This window comes from Lontra canadensis, unplaced genomic scaffold (assembly GCF_010015895.1).
Source record: "Lontra canadensis isolate GAN:19392208 unplaced genomic scaffold, GSC_riverotter_1.0 scaffold38, whole genome shotgun sequence".
In the NCBI taxonomy this organism is placed as follows: domain Eukaryota; kingdom Metazoa; phylum Chordata; class Mammalia; order Carnivora; family Mustelidae; genus Lontra; species Lontra canadensis.
Window position 1 is genome coordinate 11825964 of NW_022631032.1, and position 14270 is coordinate 11840233.

Genomic DNA, 14270 nt, shown 5'->3' on the forward strand with positions numbered 1-14270 from the left:
AAGAATATTATTCCCACCCGTCTTTCATTCCATGAACCTTCTGAGGCCTGAAATGTCCTAGTCTACTATTTGGGGTGCTAGTTGCCTGGGTATTGCAACCCATGCTATCTGTCCCAATCCTAATGGTACATACTGCCTTTTTGAGCACCCAGTGTATTGTTGCTTGACCCAGACTTGTTCTTCTCAGTTGGCCAATCCCAAAAGGGAGGCCATGTGCTGCATAATCTTGACTTGTCCAGTAATGTCACCCACCTGATTTGAAGGTTCAAATGTTCCCAACACTATTAGAAGGACCCTAGCACCATGATACTTCTTGGTTTTGTCTCCCACCCTTGTGGTTTCCCATAGAAGGAAGGTGCGCAAGGGAGGAAGCATCACATCCAGATTAGAATCAGGAGGCCATGTCTGGCGTGCTATGACAGCAGAACTGTAAACCGCCCCAAAGACATACATTCCCAAGTGACAAAAGGAATGATTTGGTATACTGAAATTGGGATTTTGCAGGCACAGTCTAAACACATATCTGCCTACTCTACCCTCACCCCATCCAAGTTCAGTATTTCCCAGTATGCATTGTAGGGCCACGTTTCCCTTGCACTACAGTGCATTGTTGAGTAGCCATACAGCCCTACTCAGATGAGGGTACCAATCCACTAGTAGGCTGTCTTGGTATTCTTTCTTTAGTTGGTGTGTAAATCAATCATTTATTCATTTAGTGGCTCTATTGGCATGCTGGTGATAGTGTGCATGGAAAGTACATTTCCATGGGATTATGCCCGTTTGTGGTCTCACTTGGGTAATGAAGGATATTCCTCGGTCAGAGTGAAATCTTACAGGGTGTCCAAAAATACGACATAAGTTTTATTCAAGGACAGCTGTGAGAATTTCAGCCAGCATTCAAATGTCAGATTGGAATAGTAGTACTGTAGCCTGAGAATGGCCTTGAGGCATCATGTGAATGGCTGTGGTTTGGGGGTACATTGTGATCAATCTCCCAGACCGAGGTTGGTCCCAGTCCTTGATTAATATGTCCCAGTTCTCCTAGATGATATGAGTATATATGAGTACAAGATTGCACTGCATCATTAGTCTTGGTGTCTTCCAGGGTCCTCTGTTGGGCTTTATCACATTTTTTGGGTGTAGAGGGAGCTATATCACATTTTTTGCATTGGAAAAGACTCCCATGTCCAGTTCACAGATGTACCCACTGGGAGATTGTTGCAGCCTGCTAGGCACAAGCTGGTTTGGCACAAGAGTGCTGTTTATGTTTTTATTTTAAAAGGTCTTTTCCCATGAGTATCCACATGAGTGACATACATGTTTTCATGCCAGACAGCAAACTGCTGCCTTAGATATTTTCCACACACAGGAAATCCCTTAATAGTCCAGTCCTTTAGTTGCCATTCTCCTGACCATTGGTAACAGCCCATGAGTTGGTCAAAATGGATCAGGGAATGGTGGTAGGGGTGACCTGCATGGCCATCACCATAGCACAGGTCTTGGCCCATTGTGTAGAATGTCCATGTCTTGTCTCAGTCAAAAGATGACCATCCATTGGCCAAATGGCATCTGCAACTCTGCAGACCCTATCTGCTTTAGTTTCACAGAGTGGTCAGTAAACCATGGTTTATTGCACATTTTTTAATCTTGTGCCCCAGGTAGCCCTAGGAGGGGCCAAAGCATTCTCTGTGAGTTGTTTGTGCCTTTCTGATAAGCTGGCTATTTGCTTTTGGAGCCTGCTAGTCCTTTGGGATGTTAGCCAGGCCTGATCTTGGAAGTACCATTTCCCATTTTTATGATTGAACTTTATTGAGCCTTTTTAATTTTATTGGTAGGCTTTGTCATCACCCAAGTGAAAATGGGTAGTTCAGGTTGCAGTGTCCTATGTGGCATTCTAGATGTATAATGCCCCATCTTTATTAGTGCCCAAGAGCAAGCAAAGAAATGTCATTCAAAAGGGGTATATTGTGGGGTTCCTGGGTAACTCAGTCGAGTAAGCATCTGACTCTTGGTTTCAGCTCAGGTCTCCACCTCATGGGTTGTGGGATCAAGCCCCACATTGGGCTCTGTGCTCAGTGGGGAGTCTGCTTGAAGATTCTCTCCCTCTTTCCCCCCAAATAAATAAACCTTTGCAGGGGGTGGTAGCTTCTAGAGGGTTTCAGATTCAGGGTCCATGAGAACAGTGCACCCCAGTGACAATTTCCTGCTGCCACAGACCAATCAGTATGTAGAGGGGTTGTGGAAACCTGCAGTTCCATCAGACTAACAAGTTTCAAAGGTTCCAAAAGCCGTGCCTGGCCCATGGCTTGTTGAACAGCTTCCAAGGCTTGCTGCTGCAAAAGACTTCATTTAAAATTGACTACTCTGCGGGTCATCTCAATGAAAGGAGCCAAGAAAGCTCCCTGGTGGGACACATGATATTTAAACTACCCAAAGAGGCCCTCTAGCAGTTGGGCTTCCTTTTTATTAGTGGGTGCTGCTAGGGCCTGTATTGTTTCATCGTTTCTGGGATACTTCTTTGGTTTCCTACCCAAGTGGCCCCTAGGAATTGCACCTGCTTTGCCAGGCTCAGGACTTTGTCTAGTTTTATATTCAAATTGGCACTAACCATTCTATCAGTGACCAAGTACAGCACTATAGCCACATATTTTTCATCAAGCCCATTCAATAATGGCATATTACAGGCTGTTTTGTATGAATGCAAATTGGTCCTATTCTCATCCTGCAAAGGAACCAAGTAAAAATCATTAGCCAGAGCAGTAACAGTGTACAAGTTTTCCATATGGATTGCCACCATGAAGTAATGGTGATAATGTCAGGGGCCCAAGCAGGAACTTCCATGTTTAACCTGTGATAATCTGTCAGCCTCTGAGGTCCAGAGGCCTTCTTGACTGGCCAGACTGGGCTATTAAATTTTGACAGGGTGGTTAATAGCACCTCTATCTTAAGTGTTGAATTAACAGAATAATGTCCTTTTCAGTATTTTTGTTGAACAGTGTGCCATGCTTTCGGCATGGTGTTGGTAAGGAATGTACCTTGTCCATAATGCTTGAGTCTGCCCTTATTGTGGTGCCCACCCCTTGAGGTGGTGATGGTGTTCAGTAGCACACACAGCCAAAATGTTAATACCTATTTATGTACTCAGTGGTGGGAACCACAATCATTAGCATCCAAAATGGTCCAAAGAACCCCATCTAGAAGTTCATGTGGACTTATCTATCATAAGTAACTACATCCTCCTCAAAACTACCCACAGCCATTGTTTTAATTATTGTCATTGGGCACTAATACCCAAGGGACCCAAAATAAATAAGTAAAAATCATTAAAAAATTAGTTATTGAGGAGCAGGTATGTGGTAGGCACTATGTTAAGCAGTATTCACATTTCAGTCGGATTTTGTGTAATGGAAAAACAACAAAGCTTTTAGATGGTATAATAGAAATAACTTGCAAAATATAGTTGAGCCCCAGAATAGAGCAGTTACCTAAAAGGCAACTGGAGTTTTCATATCAGTTATTACACAGTTTTCTGAAGTACTGTCATGGGTACCACCTTATTTAAGTTCCTGTAGTGTAGGCAGGGCATGTTACAGATAAAGAACCAAGATTTAGGAAGAGAGGTAGTTGACCAGGCGGCATCACTGGACAAAGTAGAGATAAAATTCAGTTAATGTCTCTTCTCTACTTATAATTGGGTGTGTGAATTTAGGTAGATGGACTTATTTCATCTTTGATGGCCTTATTTTCAAATCTGTAATTGGAGAAAAGTGAGGAAACTATTTACATGCCATCTTAGATCTGGGGATGTGATTTTATGTTGGGACAGCTGTCCTTAGTCTTTTGCTCACCCATTGTTGATTTCTTGTAAGTATATGTATTATGTAATACTTTTGTTGGCTTCCCCCCTATTTTGCCTCCTGGAAGACCATGTCCTTTGAGCCATTTCCATAGATCTCTGTGGACTGCCCTCTGACTTTGCTGTCCATTAAAGTTATTATGCCTCCCCTCCCCCAACCAGCATCTACTAGTTATGAGAATTCTACCTTGTCTATGCTACTCTGTGCTCATATCTCCATTGCTATCAGAAGCTAAAATTAAAAAAAAAAAAAAAAGCTAAAAATTTTTTGAGTGTCTTCTGTCAGCCTTAAACTATAGAACACACTGTGAATCTCCTCAGGAAGGATTATGCCTGTATCACTAGTAGTTTCCTTTAAACAGAGTATTCTCAGAGCCCATATTCAACTGGTAGGTCTTCTGAGTTTAATAATAGATCCTTTCTGGCATGCTTTCCTGTGTCTTTAAATTCCTTCCCTCACAGTCTGCCACAATGATTTTGTCATCTCTATGTCATTTAATATGCACCATTGCTTTTTCCTAGAGCTACCCAGTAAGATGTTAGGCCATTCCAAAGGCCCTTACAGAGCCTTACATCCTGTTTCAAAGGAGAATGCCTGTATCCAAGAATTGTCCCATATCTTGTTTTCTCTAACCACACCCTCAGCAACCACCAGCATATTTTCCTGGTTCTTGCTGGCCTATTTCTGCAGCACTATGTAACATATATTTAATTACTGATTTCATATTAAAAGGTTATCTTAGAGGTTGTCCTGCCCTGAAACAAGGAGGTGAGGCTGTTTTATCCTCTATCATTCTCCACTTGCTATGGGCCTCATCCTGGAGGGAGGGAAAGGGTGTGTGGAACATAACCTCCCAGGAATCTCTGCCAGGTGATTCTTTTCAACCCTGGGCAGATCTCCAGAGAAAAATGTGGGTATGAACCATTAGCAAGTCAACACAGGAGCAAGCGGGAAGATTAGCCTTGTATAGTAGAATATGGGAATCCAGTTTGGCCATCAAGAGCATCTACTACAAGTATCCCAGGTACCTCCTATGTCCTAGTGACTTTACCAACAAACATCATCTCATTCAGTAATGCACTAGAGAACACTTGATCAGGTTGCAAGAGTTATTATGCACATCCCTTTGCAAATACGAGTTCAATAACATTTCATTGGTAGCTCGAAATTGGGGATGGAGTGTTTACATCACAGAAATATGCAAATGCTACAATTCAGGGCCCCACCCCTCAGAACTTGTTGTTAAACTTTGACCAGCAGGGGATCTGGGTGGCTTTGTCATTCAAGTGTCTGACTTTGATTTCGACTCAGGCTCATAAGATCAGGCTCCTCCCCACTCAGGCTCCATGCTGGGTATGGAGCCTGCTTAAGATTCTCTCCCTCTGCCCCCTCCTTCCTCTCTAAAAAAATAAAATAAAATAATAGAGATGCCTGGGTAGGTCAGTCAGTTAAGTGTCTGCTTTAGGCTCAGGTAATGATCCCAGGGTCCTGGAATGGAGTCCCACATCTGGGTTTTTGCTCAGCAGGAAGCCTGCTTCTCCCTTTGCTTGCCACTCTCACTGCTTGTGTGCTCTGTCCCTCTCTCTCTCTCTCTCTTTCAAAAATAAAATCATTAAAAAATAATAATAGTAATAATAATCCCTGACCAGCATACATCTGCATTAATCCTTGCTTATGAAATTGGTTACCATCATTTTATAAATGAGAAACTGAGTATCAGAGTGATTAATATACTTGTCATCTTTCTTGTTGCTAATAAGCTGTGTTATTGGAAATAAAATCTAGTTTTGTTTGCTTCTAGGACTTTGACTTCTGTTATAGCACTTTCTTTTTTTTTTTTTTTTTAAAGAATTTCCAGTGTCCTTTGAATATGTTGAGCGAATTGGCTAAATTTCTAATAATCATGATTTCTCATGATCTTCACCAACATTTTCTACTCCCAAGTTAATGACTTTATTAAAGATAATCCACTAATAAATAGCAGCCTCACTATTTCACTCTATCCGTTTGCCTCTGTTCTAAATATAAGAATATTTACCTGTTTTCTTAACTCTCCTCTTTCTAGGTTGTAAAAAGAACCCAGAAAATATTTGTTAAATGAATAAATGATGATCCTATAATATGAAATTAGTTTTTCCTACAGGATTTTAGTAGTTATATAAAGGGCAAATCAGCATAGCTTTCTGAAATTAAAATCATAGGTTAAAAATTTTCTCAGAATGTGACAGTACAACATAGGAAATACTCTATATTGAGTCAGAGTTAATAAATATTTGAAAAAGTTGTAGCTTACTCTCAAGGGGTTTTCAGTGCATTTTTAATTAAATAGAAGTACAACACAGACTGTACAATTGCTAAGTTCTACCGTTTGTTGAATTACAGTATGATGTAAATTAAATGGATAAGCTGATAATTAGTCTTCACATAGGCTTAAATCTTTTCACCTTCTTTGGCATGGAATTGACTACTTCTGTTGTGTTTTTATTTGTATTCCTGAAGCAAGGAGAAGTCAGACTGAAATGTTTGAAAGCTCTACAGAGTCTATATACCAATAGAGAATTATTCCCCAAATTGGAGTTATTCACTAACCGATTCAAGGTAAGCATCATGAATGCTTAGTTTATTTTGTTTTTTATTTTTAAAATGCTAGTTAAAGATAGTTTAGCAAATAACATTACCATAACAAGTGTTTAGTACATATTCTTTACTACATATTCTTTAAATAAACCTGTCTTAAATAGATGAATGAGTTTCTCCTTTACAAAAGTTATTGCCAACATGAGTTCTTATCTATTGCCTTCAACGGAAGGCTCTCCTGCTTAAAAGAACATTTTCTTTATAAACAGCTTTTTATAGTTATAATATTTTGCACATTAAGGTTTATTTGTCTTAGTGTTAGGGAGTGCTAGATGATGAGAATGATTTTAGATTATGAACATTTATACTAACGCCTCCTTTGTATGACAGTGGTAATAAGAGTTTAAGAGTAAAGCTTTCCATTTAATGTACCATTAGTCTTGCATGTACTTCCCAAAGATACTGCCTTAGGTCTGTCCCATCTTATTTTCTGCTCATGTTTGGTTTGATTTTTAATTTTTTTTTCAGGATCGCATTGTATCAATGACACTTGATAAGGAATATGATGTTGCTGTTGAAGCTATTCGACTGGTTACTCTGATACTTCAGTAAGTATAATATTTGTTAATAATTTAATATTGGGAGCACCTGGGTGGCTCAGTCAATTAGGTGTCAAACTTGATGTCAGCTCAGCTCTTGATCTCAGTGTCATAACTTCAAGCCCTGTACTGGGCTCCATGCTGGGAGCGAGCCTACTTGAAAAAAAAAAATTTTTTTTCAATAATTTAATCTTGGTATTTTAATGTCTTTTTCTTGGTATTATTGATGTATTTCACATATATAACACTAATGTATGTCTTACCACTTTAGGTTCTACTTTTACACTTTAAGGTTAGGTTTGAAACAAAATGTTTACTATTTTTCTCTTTTTCTGTTTTTTATTTTGACTGTTCCATGTAAAAGTTCTCTTACGCAGTCCAGAGAAAATACCAGCAAAGTAACGTATCTTTCTGTTTAAAAAGAGGGAGAGAGAGAAGGCCTCAAAAGGGATAGGTTTTTCAAACAGGTTCCTTTGGTATGGTATAGACCTATGAGAAAGGAAATAAGGCATTTAAATTGTGTCATTCAAATAATAGAAAAAGTTAAATAGCAGTAATTATCTATAGAGCTTTGACTAAAAACTGGGAAGAATGAATGTGAGAGAATGTAGGTCTTAGCAAAGTCATTACAAATCCTCATCCCAGTTTGTTACACTGTATCTATCACATTCCAAATAACCATCTATTTCAGGCTATTGTTTTGATCTTTTTTTTACCTCTTTCTGATCTAGTACCTACTCTTTATCATTATAGCTTTATAATACAGTATATGACATAAATAAGCCTTCCTCTTTTTGGTTGATTCCTTCTTCTTTGCCTTTCTTTTTAAAATCCACTAGCTACTTTTGGATTACTTTTCTTCTGTATGAACTTTTTTTTAAAGTATATCTGTCTAATTCCTCAAAAACTATGGCTGGGATTTTAAATATTAGGGCTGCATTTGTTATTAAAATATCTGTCTTAACCGCTAACTCAGGAAACAAATGGGCAAGCCTTTGTGTGCCAAACTACTCCTTCCGGGGAATAATGAAAGGGCTGGACAAATGGAAAACATAGCTCCTAGCTAGGCTTGCCAACACTGTTGCCAAACCAATTCAGATAATCTCATTGCAAGAGAGGCCATTAACTCTCAAGAGATGAAGGTTTGGAAAAGAGAAAGGGAGCGGGGGACATGGTAGTCTCAGGTCTTAACAACCAACCTCACCAGCAAGTGGAAACCTAGAATTCTGTAAAGAGAGGTTCAGGGGTGTATGTGCAAGAGAGCAGACAGAGAGCACGCAGTCATTGTTGAGGGTCAGTATGTGTTTAGCCCACAGAATGAGCAGGGAAGGGGATGTGAGGGATGTGGTTTTCCAGGCATTCTTTTGCTACCAATGCTTTTTTGGTTTGCCTATAAGGGATGTTCTGGTCACTACAAAAACACCTTCATCAGTGCCTGAAGAAAGTGTAATAATTCAGCCCATTATGTGGGCTAAACACATACTGATCCTCACCCGTGATTACATGCTGTCTGCCTGCTCTTTTGAACGTTTGGTTAGATTTAAGCTCTCTTGTCTTGTTTCTGGTTTTAACTGTTGGGGTCTGTGGTTGAGGAACAGGACTCTCTAATAAAACATTGAATTTTATGATAGATTTAGGAAAGAATTCAATTCTTTATATGTCACTTATGCATATAAATGATACATTTCTCTATTCATATCTCATTAGGTATTCTACACAAGGTTTAATTTTTTTCATATGTTAGATTAATTATTAAATACTTTATGGTTTTATAATGTAATTTTGTAATGTAATGTAATGTGATTTATTAAATACTTTATGGTTTTGTAATGTGATTTTGTAATGTGAAGTTTTTAGTGTTAAAGATTACATATTCTGATGGTTTGTTGATTCTCTTGGATTTACTATGTAAATTATTATATATCACCAGCAAACAGTTTCAGTTTTGTCTCTTTTTTTAACCTTAAAATTTTTGTTTCATTCTCTTGTTTCATTGCATTAAGCAGGACTTTTAGAACTATAAATTTACCACTGAGAGTGGATCTTTTTGTTCTTGTTCTAGGAAAGTATTTAAAGTTCTTTGTTGCTGTAATTTCTGAGATAGATTTTTTTGATATGATAGAAATTGCATTGTATTCTGAGTTTTCTGGGAATTTCTTTTCAAATCTTGATGAGCCTGAATGAAATTGATATTGTCTAATGGTATACCACCCATGTATTTCTAGAATAAGTCCTGTTTGAACATAATACATTTGGTTTTATTGTGTTTTGCTTGAATACAGTATTATATATAAGATCTTATTTAGGATTTTCTCATCTGTGTTTATGTGTAAATTTGACAGAATATTTTTTGTCCTTTATCCAACTTTGAAATCAAGGTTATACTTTCTTTGTAAAATTTGTCTTTGGTAGTTTCTTGCCCTTCTGTTCTGAAACCATTTTTTCTGTGCCAGAGATTAATTCTTCCTTGAAATTTGAGAGAATTCTCTTGTTAAAGCCATGTTAGTTTTGAATTTCTTTTAAGGAAAAGGTCTTTGATTACCAATTTTAATTTAGTGTTTATCTATCAAACTTTTATTTCTTACTGTAGTAATTTTGGCTTTTTATAAACTTTCTAAAGTCTTTAAATTTTGTAGTTGATATTTTTATCGTTTTTATTTGTTTTATATTTTTATCTATTTATTTGAAAGGGAGAGAATGAGACAGAGCTTGAGAGGTGGGAGGGTCGGTTAGAAGGAAGAAGCAGACTCCCTCCCAAGCAGGGAGCATGACCAGGTCCTCCTTGATCCTGGAACTCCAGGATCATGACTGAGCCAAAGGCAGTCACTTAACCATCTGAGCCACCGAGTCGCCCTGTAGTTGATACTTTTATTACTTCATAAAATTGTGCTATTACTTAATAATTTCTCTTCATCCTTTATTTTATTTGTATCTTTTTCTTGATCATCATGTCAGATTTTTGTCTATCTCGTTATTCCTTTTAAAGTACTATCTTCTTTTGCTTCATTTGTTTCTTGTTTTCTAATAATTATACTTAAAGTAGTAAATATACTTTAAAGCACTACTTTACTACTTTCCAAAAATTTTAAATATAAAGTATTTTCATAGATACTCAGTGATAAATATTTTTATTACATTTATGATTACTGGTTTAATTATGCATTATTCAGTAGTATGTTTCTGTTCTTTCCAAATTAGATTTTTTTTAAGCTGTTGTTTTTGTATTGTATTGTCTGAGAATGTGTTCTGAGTGGTTTGGTCAATTTCTGAGTTTTCTAAATATGTTTAAGAATAACTACCTAGGGGCGCCTGGGTAGCACAGTTCATTAAGCCTCCACCTCTTGGTTTTTGCTCAGATCGTAATCTCAGGGGGTTGGAAGATTGAGCCCTGCGTTGGGCTCTGTGCTCAGCGCAGAGTCTGATTGAGATTCTCCCTTACCCCCTGCCCCTCCTGCTCATGAGCTCAAGCTCTCTTTTTCTGTCTCAAATAAATAAATCTTTAAAAACACCTCTATAATTGCATATATAGTTCTTTATTTATATTCATTACTTTGAATTTATTTAAATTACCTATTCCTTTGAAGTGTTTTCCTTTTCAAGTCTGTTTTTAAAATATTTGACCCCCTAGTTACTCTTTCCTTGTAAATTTCACAAACTTACCAGGATCTTTCCCTTCAAACAAACAAGCAAACAAACAAGACACTTTACCACCTGTTTTGTTGGAAGTATCTGAAGTTTAAGATCTGTATTGTTAATGATACACTTGTGTGTCCTTGTTTATTTCATATATCATTAGTTTTTGATGTAGTGTTCGGTGATTCATTAGTTGCGTATAACACTCAGTGCTCATCACAACATGTGCCTTCCTTAATACCCATCACCCAGTTACCCCGTCCCCCCAAACCCCCTCCCTTCTGTAATCCTCAGTTTGTTTCCCGGAGTCCAGAGTCTCTCATGGTTTGTCTCTCTCTCTGATTTCTTCCCATTCAGTTTTCCCTCCCTTCCCCTGTGGTCCTTCACACTTTTCCTAATGTTCCACATATGAATGAAACCATAGGATAATTGTCTTCTCTGCTTGACTTATTTCACTTTAGCATAATCCCCTCCAGTTCCATCCATGTCGATGCAAATGGTGGGTATTCATCTTTTCTGAGGGCTGAGTAGTATTCCATTATATAGGGGCTCCTGGGTGGCTCAATGGGTTAAAGCCTCTGCCTTCGGCTCAGGTCATGATTCCAGGGTCCTGGGATTGAGCCCCGCACTCTGCTCAGCAGGGAGCCTGCTTCCTCCTCTCTCTCTGTCTCCCTCTCTGCCTACTTGTGACCTATCAAATAAATAAATAAAATCTTCAAAAATAAATAAATAAAATCTTTTAAAAATTCCATTATATATATGAACCACATCTTCTTTATCCATTCATTTGTTGAAAGGCACAGCAGCAGTATCCACAATACTCTTTTGCTTCTTAATTTACTACCATGGGTTGCTCCAGTCAGCTTTTCACATTTATACTTTTTTAAGCTCTGTACCAGGTAACATTTCCTAAACCTCCTCACAGTTGTAAGGGATGCTTATAAAATTTTTATAGTGGTTCTCTGAAACTTTGTGCTCCAATTTCACTTGAGGAGGTTTAAGAGTTACACGGTACTCTGACATTTTCTCTGGAAACATATTCTTTCTTCCATTGTATTGCTCAGTCCCCTAATTTATACATTATTTTGGTAAGTAAAGAGCTAAGGATCACAAAACCAGCTTTCTAGTCTTCTACTGCATTTGCATCATATGATCTGACCCTGTTTCTTTTGGCTTATGGGATCTTTATCAACAACAGATAAAGTCACCTGTAACATCCTGTTATAGCTCCTTAAATTCTTTTTCTGTCTACGTGCTAATTTCCTTCTTTTGGCATAGATTATTTTCACTTACAAGTTTGGATTCCTAAGATATCTTGTTAAATTTTGTTTCCTGTGAGTTTAACTTTCTCCTGAGGGTTATTAGGTAGTTTAGCTGATGATGTATAATTGGGTGGAGTAAAACTTAGGCCTTAGCTTTGTGCCCCTCCTTGTAATTTAGGGGTATGAGTTGGGCATGGACAAAGAACCCTTCTGCTTTAGGACAGAAAGCCTGTGGTTGTAATTTGTAACTGTTCCTCAGCAATCTTAAAACTGTGTCCTTCAGGGGCACCTGGGTGGTTCAGTCAGTTAAGTGTCTGCCTTTGGCTTAGGTCATGATCCCAGGGGTCCTGCTCAGTAGGGAGTCTGCTTCTCTTTCTCCCTCCACCCCTCCATGTGTTTGTGCTAGCTCTTTCTTGCTCTCTCTCAGTAAATAAATAAACAAACAAACAAACAAAATCTTTGGGGGGAAAAAACCCTGCCTCCTTCAGTGGTAATTTCATGACCCTCGGGGTATGGAAGGGAAATACAGGGACAGTGTAGGTCATGGGCTAGCCAATCTACCTACACTTATTGTTAATTTCTCAGTGCTTCTAGGTTCCAGCACAACCCCAATGATAACCTCTCACATTATGTTTGGATACTGTTTTTGCTTCACAGTAGAATTAGAACAGACATTGTTGAGGTGTGGGGGGATCCGTGTACTTTTAAAAAGTGCTCTAAACTGTGTCCTAGCCTTGACAACCAGCTCTTTTTCATTCAGAACTATAGTCCCTTACACTGATGGCAACTATCTTCTTTTGCTGCATAGGTCACTCTGATTTTATGTTTCTGTGAGATCCCTCAACCTCCTGAGGCATCTCTAGGATTGAATTCTGAGGAATGAACTTATACCCATCCCTTCATCTTGTTAGGCCTTGTACAGCCCAAGAATTCTATACTTTAGTCATTGTTAATTTCTAATCATATGAGACATTTTTAAGCATATTAATAGGAAATAGATGTTCCTTTGGGGAAGAAAAAAAACAACACATTCTGGCAAAGTAAGAAATGATTCAAACTTTAAGAATAAATGAGTGACTGGGATGCTTGGGTGGCTCATTTGGTTATGTATCTGCCTTTGGCTCCGGTCATGATCTCAGGGTCCTGGGATCAAGCCCCAGTTGGGCTCCCTGTTCAGTGGGGAGCCTGCTTCTCCCTCACCCTCTGCTTGCCTTTCTGTCTACTTGTGCTCTCACTCTCTGTCAAATAAATAAAATCTTAAAAAAAAAAAAAAAGAATACATGAGTGGAAAGATAGGAAATTTGTGTTAGTAAAGAAATGGTGTGACCTCTGAATCCACTTTATACAGAAAGAAGAAGCAGTATTGTAAGTATGGTGATAAAATTAATTTAAAACGGACATTTCTCTGGGGGCTGGCTCAGTTGGTGGAACATGTGACTCTTGATCTGGGGTCGTGAGTTTAAGCCCCACATTGGGCATAGAACTTACTTACAAATAAATAAATAAAATTAAAATAAAATAGACAATTCTATAAAGAAGAATAATGTACTATAATAATTTAACTGTGAAACAGATATATTCCCAGTACGTATCAACAAAGATGTTATACATCTTTAAAGAAATTGAGTTGATTTGGGCTATGTATTTAATCCGAGGGTACCATGGGTATCCTTTGTGTTGGAAAAAATGTGGACATTTTATTTCCTTATCTGTATTTTCTGAATTTTATTTAATGATTATAATGATTAGGTATCTGTTACAATTAAAGAAATGTCACTTTCAAAGTAAGATTAAAAAGAGATGAAAAATCAATATGCCTTGAGCTTTTATAATGAACCTTACAAAATTTAAATAAAGATAGAACTGAAAATAAATATTTATTTTGGCTCAGATGTTGCTTTGTGAATTTTTCAGTGGAAGTGAAGAAGCTCTTTCCAATGAAGACTGTGAAAATGTTTACCACTTGGTGTACTCAGCACATCGCCCTGTTGCTGTGGCAGCTGGAGAATTCCTTCATAAAAAGTGAGTTAATTGTCTTTGAAACCAGATTCTACTTTTGTATTTTTGTTTTGTTGTTGTTTTACAATTAGTAGAAGAGAGTAATAGTGAGTAAAAACAGTGTTGGAAGTGGCCACTTCAAATTCTGGAGGTCGTAATATCCTTTCAGCCTATGTGCACATCATGAATCAAATCCCTGAGAATGATGTCCCTTCTGACATACTCCTTTTTCCTGAAATCTAAAAGGATGGTTTCCCACTAGGATGTGAGTGGAGATTGGAGAAGTACATGAATTGTATAAAAGCTTCTGCAAAAATTTGTATTTCATATAACCAGGTATTTTT

At 37.8% G+C, this 14270-nt stretch overlaps 1 protein-coding gene across 3 annotated transcripts in view; it reads left to right on the forward strand.

Moving 5' to 3' along the window:
* STAG1 (stromal antigen 1) overlaps nucleotides 1–14270 on the forward strand; it is a 425489-nt gene that overhangs the window by 312038 nt on the left and 99181 nt on the right. For all 3 annotated transcript variants that reach the window (XM_032869634.1, XM_032869636.1, XM_032869635.1), the window contains 3 exons: nucleotides 6357–6455; nucleotides 6963–7042; nucleotides 13843–13950. In XM_032869634.1, the coding sequence (XP_032725525.1) occupies nucleotides 6357–6455; nucleotides 6963–7042; nucleotides 13843–13950 (287 nt within the window). The remainder of the gene's footprint in view (nucleotides 1–6356; nucleotides 6456–6962; nucleotides 7043–13842; nucleotides 13951–14270) is intronic.